Source organism: Eucalyptus grandis, chromosome 1 (genome assembly GCF_016545825.1).
Source record: "Eucalyptus grandis isolate ANBG69807.140 chromosome 1, ASM1654582v1, whole genome shotgun sequence".
Lineage (NCBI taxonomy): Eukaryota > Viridiplantae > Streptophyta > Magnoliopsida > Myrtales > Myrtaceae > Eucalyptus > Eucalyptus grandis.
The window spans coordinates 34,190,535-34,203,142 of record NC_052612.1 but is presented as its reverse complement, the minus strand read 5'-3'; the positions used below and the strand labels follow the sequence as shown (position 1 = coordinate 34,203,142).

The window sequence follows — 12,608 nt, the reverse complement described above, 5'->3', positions numbered from 1 at the left end:
ACGTCGTCAGCCCTCGTCTAGCCAATCATCAGCTAGCCATGGCCAAGGTCGGCGATCGGTTAGAGAAATGAGAAAAAGAAAATCAAGAAAAATGTAACAAAATTATTAATAAATTTAAATAAATTTTAAGTCATAAAAATATTTGGGGACGTACCAAACTCATTTTTGTTCCGGGATAAAAATTTTGTGTAGTTACTAAATGCTTTAAAATGCTTGGAAATAGTTCAAGAGAACAAAAATAGAAAAAAATGTTTTTGAAAAAATTGTTTTTGGGAACAAAAACGTTATTAAGTGCTTTTTGGTAATCGTCCCAACAAAAGATCAATTCGATTTTTGTTCCTAATAGTTTGGGAACAAAATCGCGTTTGGTAAAATTTTTGTTCCCTGAACAAATTTATATTTTTTTGTTCCAAGAAGTAGATTTTGAATAGAATCAAAAATAAAAATAAAAAAATTGATTATTGTTATGGGAACAAATCTAAGAATTAAAACCAACTCTTTTTCTTCCATTTTCTCTTCTTATTCTTCTTCAACCACCATCCCGCACCATCCCGCGGTTGTCGCCCGTCGCTACCACCATCTGTCGCCGGTCGTCGGACTAGGGTGAGGTCTAGCGAGTTCGCTGTAGGCAAGCCTAGCCATCGGCGAGGCTCGCCTAGTCCCGCAAAAAAAAAAAAAGGAAAAAAAGGAAAAAAAGTATAAAAATTATTTAAAAATTAAAAGAAATTAATTAGCACGGTAACAAATGTACTTCTATTACGAATCGAAATTTTAGACAGCTACTTCTTAAACTACTTTTAAAATACTTTAAATTTGTTCTTAACGTAATAAAAAAGAATAATTTCGATCGAATCTACTCCTAATGTAATCATTACCAAACATGCCCTAAATGCACCCTAACATACTCATTGGGGAAAAAAACAAAGATGACACAAAAAAAAAACCCAATTTTTGTTAGGAAATAAAATGACGCCCTTTTCAGTTTGCTTTTGGATTATGCCCCCACAAATAAAAAAATTAAAAAATAATTTCTTGTTCTTTTTGGCATTTCTGTCTTTTCTTTGGAGTTTTTAGCCCGTGAGTTTTTTTTTTTTTTTTTTTTGGGTTGAGGCCCCTTTACTAGGACCCCCTTAGCTTGTCACAGCCATTCAAGCAACGTCGACGCTCTTTCCTTGAGGGGACCTCTCGAAGCGACCACGATCGAAACCCAGTCACGTCGGACGAGAATAATTAGACGATCAAGGATAAGAAGGTACGCGACTTGGCTCGACGAGGGCGACGTGACATGCGAGAGCTTCGCCTCGCGTGAATGGATCGCGACGATGAGGCTTCGCCTCCACGTTCCGAGCTTCGATTCGGCACGACAAAGTAGAGCCCGAATTAAAAGAAGATGGAATATATTGAAAAGCTGGAGGCGGCCAAGAGACGACAAGAGCTGTTGGTTCGGTGAACAGGCGCCGAAATAATGCCTCGCGGCCGAGCCAAGCGAGGGGGGGCAGAGACGATGTCGGAGCGGCGCAGGAGACCAGATTTCGATTCTTGACCGGCTTTGGACCGGGACCGGAGGCCCTGGCCACTCAGACAATCACGAGGTCAATAGGAACAGTCCACATGCGCAGTTGTCCTCCCATAACGCCGCGTGGACCAGGTGTGAATTAATGCAACTTGGCCATAAGCTGGTCGGGCTCCCCTCTCGTCGTAATTCCTTATGCCGGAGGAGTCCCGTCGAATGGACGGTGGGTCAGATTTAAATTCGACACGCACTCATGTCCCAATCAATCTTACGAAAATATTTTATATATTTAACTCAAATCTAGAAAAAGCCATTTCCAAATTGAGATGAGAATATGGAACGAGCAAACACGGATTTGAATGATGGGGTGGAGAAAGAGAGTAAAGAGAAAGTTGTAAATGTGAGTTAGATTTAAGTAAATTATAATCCCATTTAATACCCATGGAATTTTGAGTTTTACCATTTTAAGCCAATTTATAACCCATTTTCTAAATTTCATTAACACATATAATGACTTAACCCATTAAATATGTTTTTTTTTTTTTGTCATACATCAGATGTGGGTTAAGAAGATGGTTTATGACCCATATTGACAGGTTGAATGATAACACTTAATGCATCATGGATTGATCAAACTTTATAATACTTGACTTAAGTAGTTTGGTGAATTTAGTCGAGTGATTCGATGTGTACATGTTTCAATTATATTGATATATTTTGTGTTTGTACATGTTGTGTTAAAAACTATCTCAATAGTACTTGATAGGAATCTAAAGATAGAAAAGATTAATAATTTTCAATATACGCTAAAGAATATCAGGTACTTTTTAGTACAATTGTAAATAAAATGGTTTTACTAGTATAATAGTTATTGAATTAGTGTGAGAATAACAGTTTATTATGAGTGATAAATTCTTAAAGAAGTGGGTTCCACTATAATTTATAATTATTTGTTATTTGATTTTTTGTGATATAAAATAGATTATTATTATCACAATGAATAAAAAACAGTTACGTAAGCCTTTCTTTAAATAAACATATGAGTTTCAAAATATAATTAATGTTTAAGTGCTCTAGAAACATGTTTTTAAAACAATATCCTTTTTGTATATTTGGAAAGTTGTTTCCCAAGAGAATTGATGATTTACGATTTAGGATTTACGCGTGCTTCTTTCTTTCCTCCTTGTCTGCTTGGTCCGAGGCAATTCATTTTTGTTTCCTGATTTTAGGTTTATAAAGAAATGCTTTCCTTTTTTATTCCATGTCCAGGAGAAACCATTTTGTATGTCTATAACACGATTAATGTGCTACGGCCAATCGGTTGCGTAGCTGCCTCAAGCAAATTTAAAACCCTATTTTCATATTGATTGATTTCCCCGTGCCTTATTGTCATGGTGCGTGATCATTGCACAAGAGTACCTTTTTTCGTTTCAAGATCCTCATAATTAATGTTGTGATTGCTTATTTTCCGATATTTCATGATACAGTTGTCATTTCCTCTTTATATCTATAAGGAACTAAATAGTATTTTAAAAAAGGAATAAGCATATTGATAATTTTAAAATTTATCATAAAAATACAATTGAATCATAAAAATTTCAAAATAAGTAATAAAGTATTAAAACTTATCATAAAAGTGCAATTGAATTTTGAAATTTTAAAAAGTGTGATCAAACTCTAAAACTTATCAAGTTAATGTAATAAAGTTTTTCAATTAACTCCATTCAATTTGATAAATGAAAATGCTAATAAATTTTATGACCCGAGTACATTGTTTGAAAGTTTTGATACTTAATTGCACATTTATGATAAGTTTTAGAACTTAATTAATAGTTTTTGAAAATTTTCTATGGGTTTTAAAATTTCTGATGCACTTATCCCTTCTTCTAAAGTGTGTTTTTTTTTTGTTAGACTTCTTAAGTGTTTCTAACCATGTTAATTCACCGTGCTCTTTTTAATGCACCATCAAATGGTAGCGTGGAGCAACTTTTGTCCCAACACAAGGGCTGGTCCAATGCACACCATTGATATCGACATTAGAGGATTGATTAATGAGAAACTACTTTCCAGTCATATGACCTCAAATGGATGTGTCAAGTAAGAATCAAATTCGAGCATTTTGAACCACAAGAGATGGATTTTATGAGATATTTTCCTTTATCTATATTACTAAACAATGTAAAAGCGTAAAGGTGGTAAAATAACTCCATAAGTCTCGTGCTTAAATTATAATTTCCACCACTTTTTTGATTTTTTTGAAAGATTCCTGGACTATTAATCAGTTCTTCACTGAGGAAGTAATGGACAGGTAGGGCGCACAGAATCCAACACAAAAACCAATCAAATCTTCGCTTCCGTTCTCTGCATTTCCTTGATTTCAATTTAATACCAACTTCCCATTAAATAATGTGGAGGTTCTCACATGAGTCCGGCCGACCAAAGCTACTAGCATATTCCCATCACATTGAACGAAATAACAATAATGAAAAAAAAAAGAAAAGGAAAACTCATGCTCTCTTTAATAGTCACTCGGTTGCTAAAACGTTCAATCAAGTAAAAATGAATTTTCTTTATAACGAGAAAGTCAAACCCAACCAAGGAAATTTCGCGCACGCAAAACCCTCCCTTTATTTCAACCGCCGTTTTGACCAAAAAAAAAAAAAATTCAGCTGACACGAGATTTCACTTTAGCCAAATCCTTAAAACCGAGCAATTTATGAAAGGATTTGAGGTGGATCTACTTTTTTTTTTTTGCTAAATCACTATTTTCAACATGATTTATGCAAATTAAACTTTATATTATATTAGAGGTACCGAGTGATTGCGAATATTAAAAATATGAATTTAATCTTTTCGTGCCATGCTCTTTGAGTTCGCAACATGCGTGGTTTGGTTTCAGATCCCTTCCAACCTGACAACTACTCTCAGCAAAATACTTATTTTATAATCATTGTTTAGGACAAGAGGGTAATATGGGCTGGCCGAATGATTCCTGTTGAACATGTTCTCTTAACACATGCTTAGTTCCTTCAGCAATCATAGCGTTAAATCTTCTTTTTTATTATTATTTAAAGAGAGATATTTCTGGCAGGAGGACCATATTATATCAAAAGGACGAAAAGGAGTTGTTTATATGTTAAGATGTTGGACGTATTCAAATCGAATTTTGCTGTTATAGTTGCGGTCCACCGCTTGAGTAAAATTTCGCATGTATATCTAGATCAGAATTTTTTTCTTCCGTTTGAATTAGGAAAGAGGGAGTAGGTTCGATGTAGCTTTTCTTCTCTTTTTTTTCCCTTCTGTATTTTCTATGCTTGGACTAAAGCTGATTAACGTAGGGGCTGGAGCTAGATCTATCGCGCAAAGAATAAAAAAGAGACATGAAAATCGAGCCACATGGTGCGAGACTTCTATCCAGACCGGATTGTCATTGAACCATTGAATTTAGAGGGAAAAAACATTGAATTCCTTTTAGGATAGATCAAACTCTGATTAGCCTAGTTGGGTAGCTAGGCTTAGGAGGAAGGACGATCGACTCACCTCCACAAAAAATTGGCCTTGGGCTGGTGGAACAAGCCTAGCATCATCATTCGAGTTCAACCGCTAAGGTTGTTGGAACGACGGGAGGCCTAACTTGGGCGCCATGATGGAATGTCTTTGCTTCGATCCGTCGCCCATGAAATAAAATCATTAAATCATTTTCCTAGATTGAATAGGGGTGAGAGCCACATCCAAAAAAAAAAGAAAAGGGAATAGGGGTGAGTGGGACTTAATTGGGCCTAAAGGAAGTTTAAGCCCAAGAAAGAATATGCACACCCGGCCCACCTAAATGACGTTGCGTCCCTACTTAGCCCAACCAGAGCCAATCGTCATGTCCATGGTCAGGTCCGTTGAAATAACTTAACATCACTCGTCCCTTTTCAAAGTTAGATAAATTCTGGGATTGACTAATCTCCTCCTCCCTCTCTTTATCATTTTTTTTCCTTCATGGGAAAGGCCGCGATGCATCCATTTGGAAAGTTGCGGACTTTGACCAGCATTGGAGGGAGGAAAAGTCACGTATTTTTTGAAAAAAAGAAAGAGGAGAGAAACATCCATTGAACGAAACCCCGTTGCAAGATCGGCGGCGATGGAAGCGGGGGAAAGAATCAAAAAGCCCAATTAGTTCTGAATAGAAGTAGTCGTGGCGAGGAAATCGTAAACCCAATTGAAAACCTTTTTACCAAATTCAAAGGTTTCGATTCCATGAAGATCTTCCTCTGGATGAAAACGGCCCCGCAGCTTCAATCCAGCAATCAGCCCGACGCACGCGTCTAAGTTAGCTATAGCAATGAGGTTCGGGTCTCCGTGCTGCGACTAATCTCATCGGATCATAATGGCTATTCTTTCTATTGTGATAAGACAATTATTGTGACCAACCCTCGAAATGAGTTGATGATTAGTTTAGACTACGACCGAATAGACAATGACAGTTTCTAATTCAATTTTAGAGTCTTAATTTGCTCCACAGCTCTCAAGGAACATGGTAAACCGCGTATACATGGTGTTGAGTTTGTTTACAAAATAAATTAGCAAAGCTCACAGTAATAGGAGTCAAAAGTGCCAATTGGACAACCAAAACTGGCCCAAACCAAAAATCCACCTCACTTGCTTCAAGCTCAAACTCTATTTCGTTAGTTTTTGATTTTGGAAAAATCACATAAACAGTTATTAAATTTGGTCAAACATGTAATGTTATTTTTGAATTTTTATTTATTAATTTAATGTGATTTCCGAATTTTGATTAAACATATGACAAACTTTCAAATATCTTCATGTAATCTTGCAACAACGTCGGATATTTACTAATAATTTAATAATCATATTGAATAAATTAAAAATGAAACATTAAACCGAATTTTGGGATTATATTGTACGAATTGAAACTGAAATTCCGAGCCACCTCATTCCTTTGACTTTTTAGCGCATAGAATCACAGCTAAACACGTAACTCGCTAAATACACACCCTAGCACAGGTGATACCTTCCCCTTCCCCGACCAATTCTCTCTCTCTCCGCTTTGAAAGTTTTTGCTGACAGTCAAGTCAAGTCTGGCTTTCTCAGCCGAATTTTGTCAATCAAAGGAAAAAGAAAAGAATAAATAAAAAAAAAGAAGAAGAAAAATCTCACGCCGAATAAAACGTCGCACCAACCCTAATTTTTTCCCCTCTATAAAATAAGGAAAAAAAGAGGAGAAACGGAAAAAAAATCGACCAACGACGAAACCGTCCAAAGCTTGTAATAATTCCACCCGAGAGGTGTGTGGGACAAGTCAACACCACTTTCGCTCCCAATAGGGCCAATACGCGCTATCCTGCGCACGCCCCCGCTTTTTTTTGCGCACCCTTCGCCGGCTTCCGACTTCACTTCTTCAGATCTCCCCTCTCTACTCCAGTGGTCTCCCGAGCGGCCTCCTTCGTTTCTCTTGCGCTTGCGATTTCCGGGGTCGAATTCCAGGTACCGCTTCCCCCCTCCCCCGCCTCCTCTCGGCGCCGTTTCGGCTCCCCGGTTCGCCTCTCGATCGCCGTCCCCTTGCGCGCGCGCCGATCGGCTTCTAGCGCGGCGCGGCGCGATCGAGGTTTTCCGGGGCGAATTCATTTATCGTTGCTGGATTGGTCGGAGTGCGTTTCGGCGATGTGAATTTCGCGTGCTCCTTTTTTTTTTTTTTTTTTTTTTTTGGTGCATGTGCGCGGTTGCTGTGCTGATCCGATTGTCGTTTGCTTGCCGAGCTGTTCTTGATCGGCGGCGCGGTTCGGAAGGCCACCGTCGGCCGTGCCGGCTCGCCGCTTGTGCGGTTCGATTCGCTGTGCCGGTCGAGGATTTCTAGGATAGCCGTGCGTTTGTGTGCGTGCATGTAGCTGATTCGCTAGGCGACGCTCCACGGAGCGCGGCGGGTTGTCCCGGATGCAGATCGCTCCTTTACGTGCCCGATTGGGACGGAATGCTGTCCGAGTCGATTTCAAATGTGGCCGTGGGGCTAGGCTTCTCGAGGTTGCATGGTCGGGCCGAGATGGAATTCTTTATTTCGATCCGAGATTAAATGGCATCACGTGGCGACATGTCTGGAGGATTTGTCGGACTTGTTAGATAGTGGATTTAGGGACTTCATCAATAGTTTTCTGGGTGTAAAACGTATTTATGAAATGATTTGTGAAATCGTAGTAGTATGATTCCTTCTCTATTGGAACATTGAGAATGATAAGAGTGTCAGAAGCTGAGATATTCGTGTTAAAATTGTGGAGATTGTTCTGGTATCCTTGTGCCAATTATGATGTGATGCAGAGTATCATGATTGAATGGGCGATAGTTGTAGCTCATAATTCAATGTCTCTTCACATCTCCCACTGCGAGCTTTATCTGACTCTTGTTTTGTGAGTGAGGAATAAAACATGGACAGGAAATGGGTGTACAAAAATGAGTTTACTTGTAAATGCCTTTGTTTTTATCTCACTTAAGGAGGGAGGGAGGGAGGTAGGGAGGGACGTTAAGTATGTGGAGCCTCAACCTTGCCCTCCTCAGCAGATGCATTTACGGCTTGAATTTGTGACTTTTGAGTCACACGAAGCAACCTTGACTAGGCATTTATACACACCCTTGTCCAATATCATGGAAATCAAAAGGGAAATGGACAGCATACTTGAAAACTGTGTAGTAAACTGCAAAAGAGATTAAAGCTTATATCTTCTATCTTTTAGAATCGTCAATTACATCATACAAGGTATCTTTGACTTCTGTGACTAAATTAACGTGCTGCTTGATTGAGACTCAAAAGACTAAGGTTTCCAAGTGAAGACACTTTTAGCAAATCCTATTATCATACAACTGACCCTGCAACATGTTAACGGTTGGTCCTCATAGTTCAGAAGTACTATCCTGCAGTGTAGATAGTTCTTAGCAAGGCTAGCCTTGGACATCAGATTGGGAAGAGTTCAAGTCAATTGAGACTTTCCTCTGCTTTTCATCTATGTTTATGAAAATTATTTTCTTAACCTATTTGACTTATTTTAAGCCAACTCTTTCCTGCGTTATTGAGAACTAACTTCCTTCGACAGGGGAGGTCCATTTGGTGAGTGAAGAAAACCATGAGCTGCTTTAGCTGTTGTGAAGATGATGATATTCATAAAGCTCCAGATAGTGGAGGCATGTACCCGATGAAGAGCTCAACAGGTAATTCTGCAATCAAAATTATGTTTGTTTAGATGCATAATTTAGTCCTACTCATACCAGCTAGAGAAAATTGGTATGCTGTTTGTCATGTTTGCTGCTAAATCTGTATCAAGTTTCTGGTTTTGTTCGTCTAGATGCATTTCGCTCGACATTCATATTCATATAGTAAGTACTTATTTTTCTACTTTTATCCTTTCATATTATGCTCTTCCAATGAAGTTAGCCTTTACTTTTGTCCTTTATTTCATTCTTCTTCTTGTCTATTTCCTGATTTTTATCAGTGTAAACTAAGTTGAACTTAATCATATAGGAAATGATGGGGCATATCATGCCTCTGAATCTGCACCAAAAGGTGCACAAGCGGTAAAAGTTCAGCCCATTGAAGTCCCTGCTATTCCAGTGGATGAACTTAAGGAAATCACTGATAACTTTGGGACAACTGCTTTGATTGGGGAGGGATCATATGGCAGAGTGTACTATGGGGTTCTAAAGAGTGGGCAGGCTGCAGCTATTAAGAAGTTGGATGCAAGCAAGCAACCTGATGATGAATTTTTAGCCCAGGTTTGGGATGCTAGTTGGTATCAATTTTTGCCTCAATCTTTATTTTAATATTTTCAACTGATGTAAAGCTTCGCAGGTTTCCATGGTGTCGAGATTGAAAGATGAAAATTTTGTTGAATTGCTTGGTTATTGTGTTGATGGAAGTTCCCGAGTTCTCGCTTACGAGTTTGCATCTAATGGTTCGCTCCATGATATTCTCCATGGTAAGCAAGAGGCATGTCTCATTGTGATCCTATTTGACTGTTGCACTTTTTGGATTTTACAACTAATTCTAGCTATTATAGTTGCGAAATGACGCCACTTTAAGGAGTTGACTTAGTGATTTTTGTACCTATGGATGTATATCACAGCTAGTTAAACTTTATGCTTTCTCAATAAAGCATATGTACAAGCATAATTTTTGACTTACGTCTTACAACTGCCTTTTCTATCATGATGTCATTCAATTGCAATGTCTTCTACTTAGCAGCATCAATCTATGTCATGAATCATTTATCATAGATACCTCGCCTTCTCGATTACTGTGGCGGGCTACCTTTGGTTTGCTAGTTTGATCTGCTTTAGCAATGGCTTCAACTTCTCCTTTGCTCTTTTCATTTTGGGCAGGGGTGAAGAGTAAAGTTAAGAGCTAGTGTTGCTTTCTCTATGTTAGTATATGTTACAAGCAAAATTATTGACTTATTCGGCTTATAATGCCTTTTCCATTGTTGTGTCATTCAGTACTGCTTAAAACTTTATTTTTGCAATGTCATCTACTTTATTGCAATGATCTATGTCATGTTATCATTTGCTATGGATACTTTGCATAATTGGCTACTGTGGTCAGGTAGCTATTGTTTGCTAGTTTGATCTGGTGCATGCGCGCCAGCTAAGGGTTAAGAGTGAAACTTTTCCTTTGTTTCTAGACTGAAAAATTATCCAGACTCACCAAGAAGTTTTGCTTGCCTTGTAGTCATCCAATTTCTTAATAATCCCTGCACTACCACCTTCCATTTATCAAAGGCAACAGAAGATGACTTCAAGAAAGTTCACAATGGGTATACCTGTTGGAGAGCTGGCATCCTTATATTCTTCATTGAAAGAGACATTGTATATGCAATTCTATGGACCATTTTCACAGGGAGCATCTGGCAAAACTCCCTTGCTTCTATTGATTATTCAATCCCCATAAATACACCATCTGTGATATATGATTTTTCATATTATTGTGGTTATGTGGATGCTCTTATGCAATATCCTTAACTTAGGGCTTTAAGTTTTGCTGGATCAAAGTGGTTTGATTTGAACTCCTGGTAATGATGTGCAGAAAGTAACATAAATAAATCATCACCATTTCCTTTCAATGCACAGGTAGAAAAGGAGTTAAAGGGGCACAGCCTGGTCCTGTTCTTTCTTGGGCACAGCGGGTAAAGATTGCAGTAGGGGCTGCTAAAGGACTTGAGTATCTGCATGAAAAAGCAGAACCTAGAGTAATTCATCGTGATATTAAGTCCAGCAACGTCTTAATATTTGATGATGATGTTGCAAAGATAGCTGATTTTGATTTGTCCAACCAAGCTCCTGATATGGCAGCCCGTCTCCATTCAACTCGTGTTCTTGGCACCTTCGGTTATCATGCTCCTGAGTAAGCTACTTTTAGTTCTCACAATTTATCATATCCAACACAACACATGCTTGCTTGCACTCCCATCATTATAACTCAGGTTATCACGTTCTTAGATTAGTATTTTCTGGAAAGCATATTATCAGTTGTCCTTCTACTCTAGTGACTCAAGCTGAGTGTATAGTGGATAATTTCTTTTCAAATATCTTTTATCTATATTATTACGTTTGAGCTTGACAACAGAGAAGCAAAAACATGGACTTTAATGAATGTTTGTGGGAGGAAATGAGAATTTCGTTGCGGTAGGTAGTATTTTGTGGGAACTTCTGTTTGTGCCAGCTCATACGATCTAAATCACATGGAGCCTTTTTTTTTTAGGTGGAGTTCTGCCTGGTCATCCTTGCCATGAGCAACTTTCGATAACCCAATTTCTTTCTTTTGGGGCAGATATGCAATGACTGGACAGCTAAATGCCAAGAGTGACGTATATAGTTTTGGTGTTGTTCTGCTGGAGCTTCTGACTGGGCGGAAACCTGTGGATCATACATTACCACGGGGGCAGCAGAGTCTTGTTACATGGGTACTAATCTCACCCATTATCATGTTCTACTGTTTTAGTTTTCTATGACACTGGACTTTCTTTTGGTCCTTTTGTCGGTTTTAACTGAATCCCTTTTGTGTGTGTTTATGATAGGCTACACCTAAGCTGAGTGAAGACAAAGTTAGGCAGTGTGTAGATGCAAGACTTGGAGGAGAATACCCTGCGAAGGCAGTCGCAAAGGTAATGCTTCAACTTACCATGATTATATGCTTTTACTTTATAGCATGTTCGTATGGTGACTGGAATACACAACTCATGAGCACACAATCTCTGATCCTAACTTTCTTATCATCGGTAAGCATTCTGTGATTTCCACATTGACATATTTATTGAATTAATGGACCAGTGGCAGACTTAATGCATTTTAGGCTTAGAGATTCTAATGTGATCTACAGTTTGACTCTTTGTTTTCATAAGATCTTAATTGTAGAGAGCCACCTCTTATATTATCAATCTGCATTTGCAGCTGGCTGCTGTCGCCGCCTTATGTGTGCAGTATGAGGCTGATTTTAGGCCAAACATGAGCATTGTTGTGAAGGCATTACAGCCTCTTTTGAATGCACGGCCAGGACCAGCGGGGGAGGCACGAACCTTGTAATTTTCTCTCCGTCTCTCTGTGTGAGCGTGCATGGAAAAATGTAACGAACGGATTTGTAGATGGTGTTCCTATATGGGTTTTTTGTGAATTTGTGTATGGATCCCTCATTGGGAACATTCTATTTATTAATAGTGTGAGGATATGACAAATGTTCTCTTCGTAATAATCTGCCTTTCTCTTGTTGGCGGATCCTATTTCCTCCGTTTTTATGGGATAATTACAAAAAAAAAAAAAAAAAAAAAGACTTAAATTTACTTCATTTGCACTAATTCTGTTTGAAACTTTTTAATTTGATTTTTTTTTTTTGAAATTTTCTAGTCTGAAACTTTTGACAATTATTAATGTAGTCATTCAGTCAATTTTAGTCAGAAATTACTTACGTGAACGCCTCCTTCATGGTCGATGTTGACATTGTTTTTCTTTTTTTTTGCAATTTTTAAATATTTTTTTTTTCTACTTTCTTCCTTTTCATTCTATTTATATTTTAAATAAGGTTGGCAAGGGCATTGTGGCCCTTGTCGGCTGT

At 38.2% G+C, this 12,608-nt stretch overlaps 1 protein-coding gene across 1 annotated transcript; it reads left to right on the top strand.

Moving 5' to 3' along the window:
* The first annotated feature begins 6,823 nt into the window (after window positions 1-6,823).
* LOC104434486 (pto-interacting protein 1) lies at window positions 6,824-12,248 on the top strand. Its single transcript, XM_010047399.3, has 8 exons — window positions 6,824-7,009; window positions 8,605-8,719; window positions 9,030-9,280; window positions 9,357-9,483; window positions 10,631-10,904; window positions 11,331-11,463; window positions 11,578-11,664; window positions 11,951-12,248. The coding sequence occupies exons 2-8, from the start codon at window positions 8,635-8,637 to the stop codon at window positions 12,080-12,082; spliced, it is 1,089 nt and encodes a 362-aa protein (XP_010045701.1). The 5' UTR covers window positions 6,824-7,009; window positions 8,605-8,634; the 3' UTR covers window positions 12,083-12,248.
* Window positions 12,249-12,608: the final 360 nt, after the last annotated feature.

Bases quoted from the DNA above. Each gene is read 5' to 3' on its own strand.
- LOC104434486 (XM_010047399.3), top strand. From the start codon at position 8,635: ATGAGCTGCTTTAGCTGTTGTGAAGATGATGATATTCATAAAGCTCCA. The intron at 10,905-11,330 runs GTAAGCTACTTT...CTTTTGGGGCAG, and splicing joins TTCGGTTATCATGCTCCTGA to ATATGCAATGACTGGACAGC. The intron at 11,464-11,577 runs GTACTAATCTCA...TGTTTATGATAG, and splicing joins AGCAGAGTCTTGTTACATGG to GCTACACCTAAGCTGAGTGA.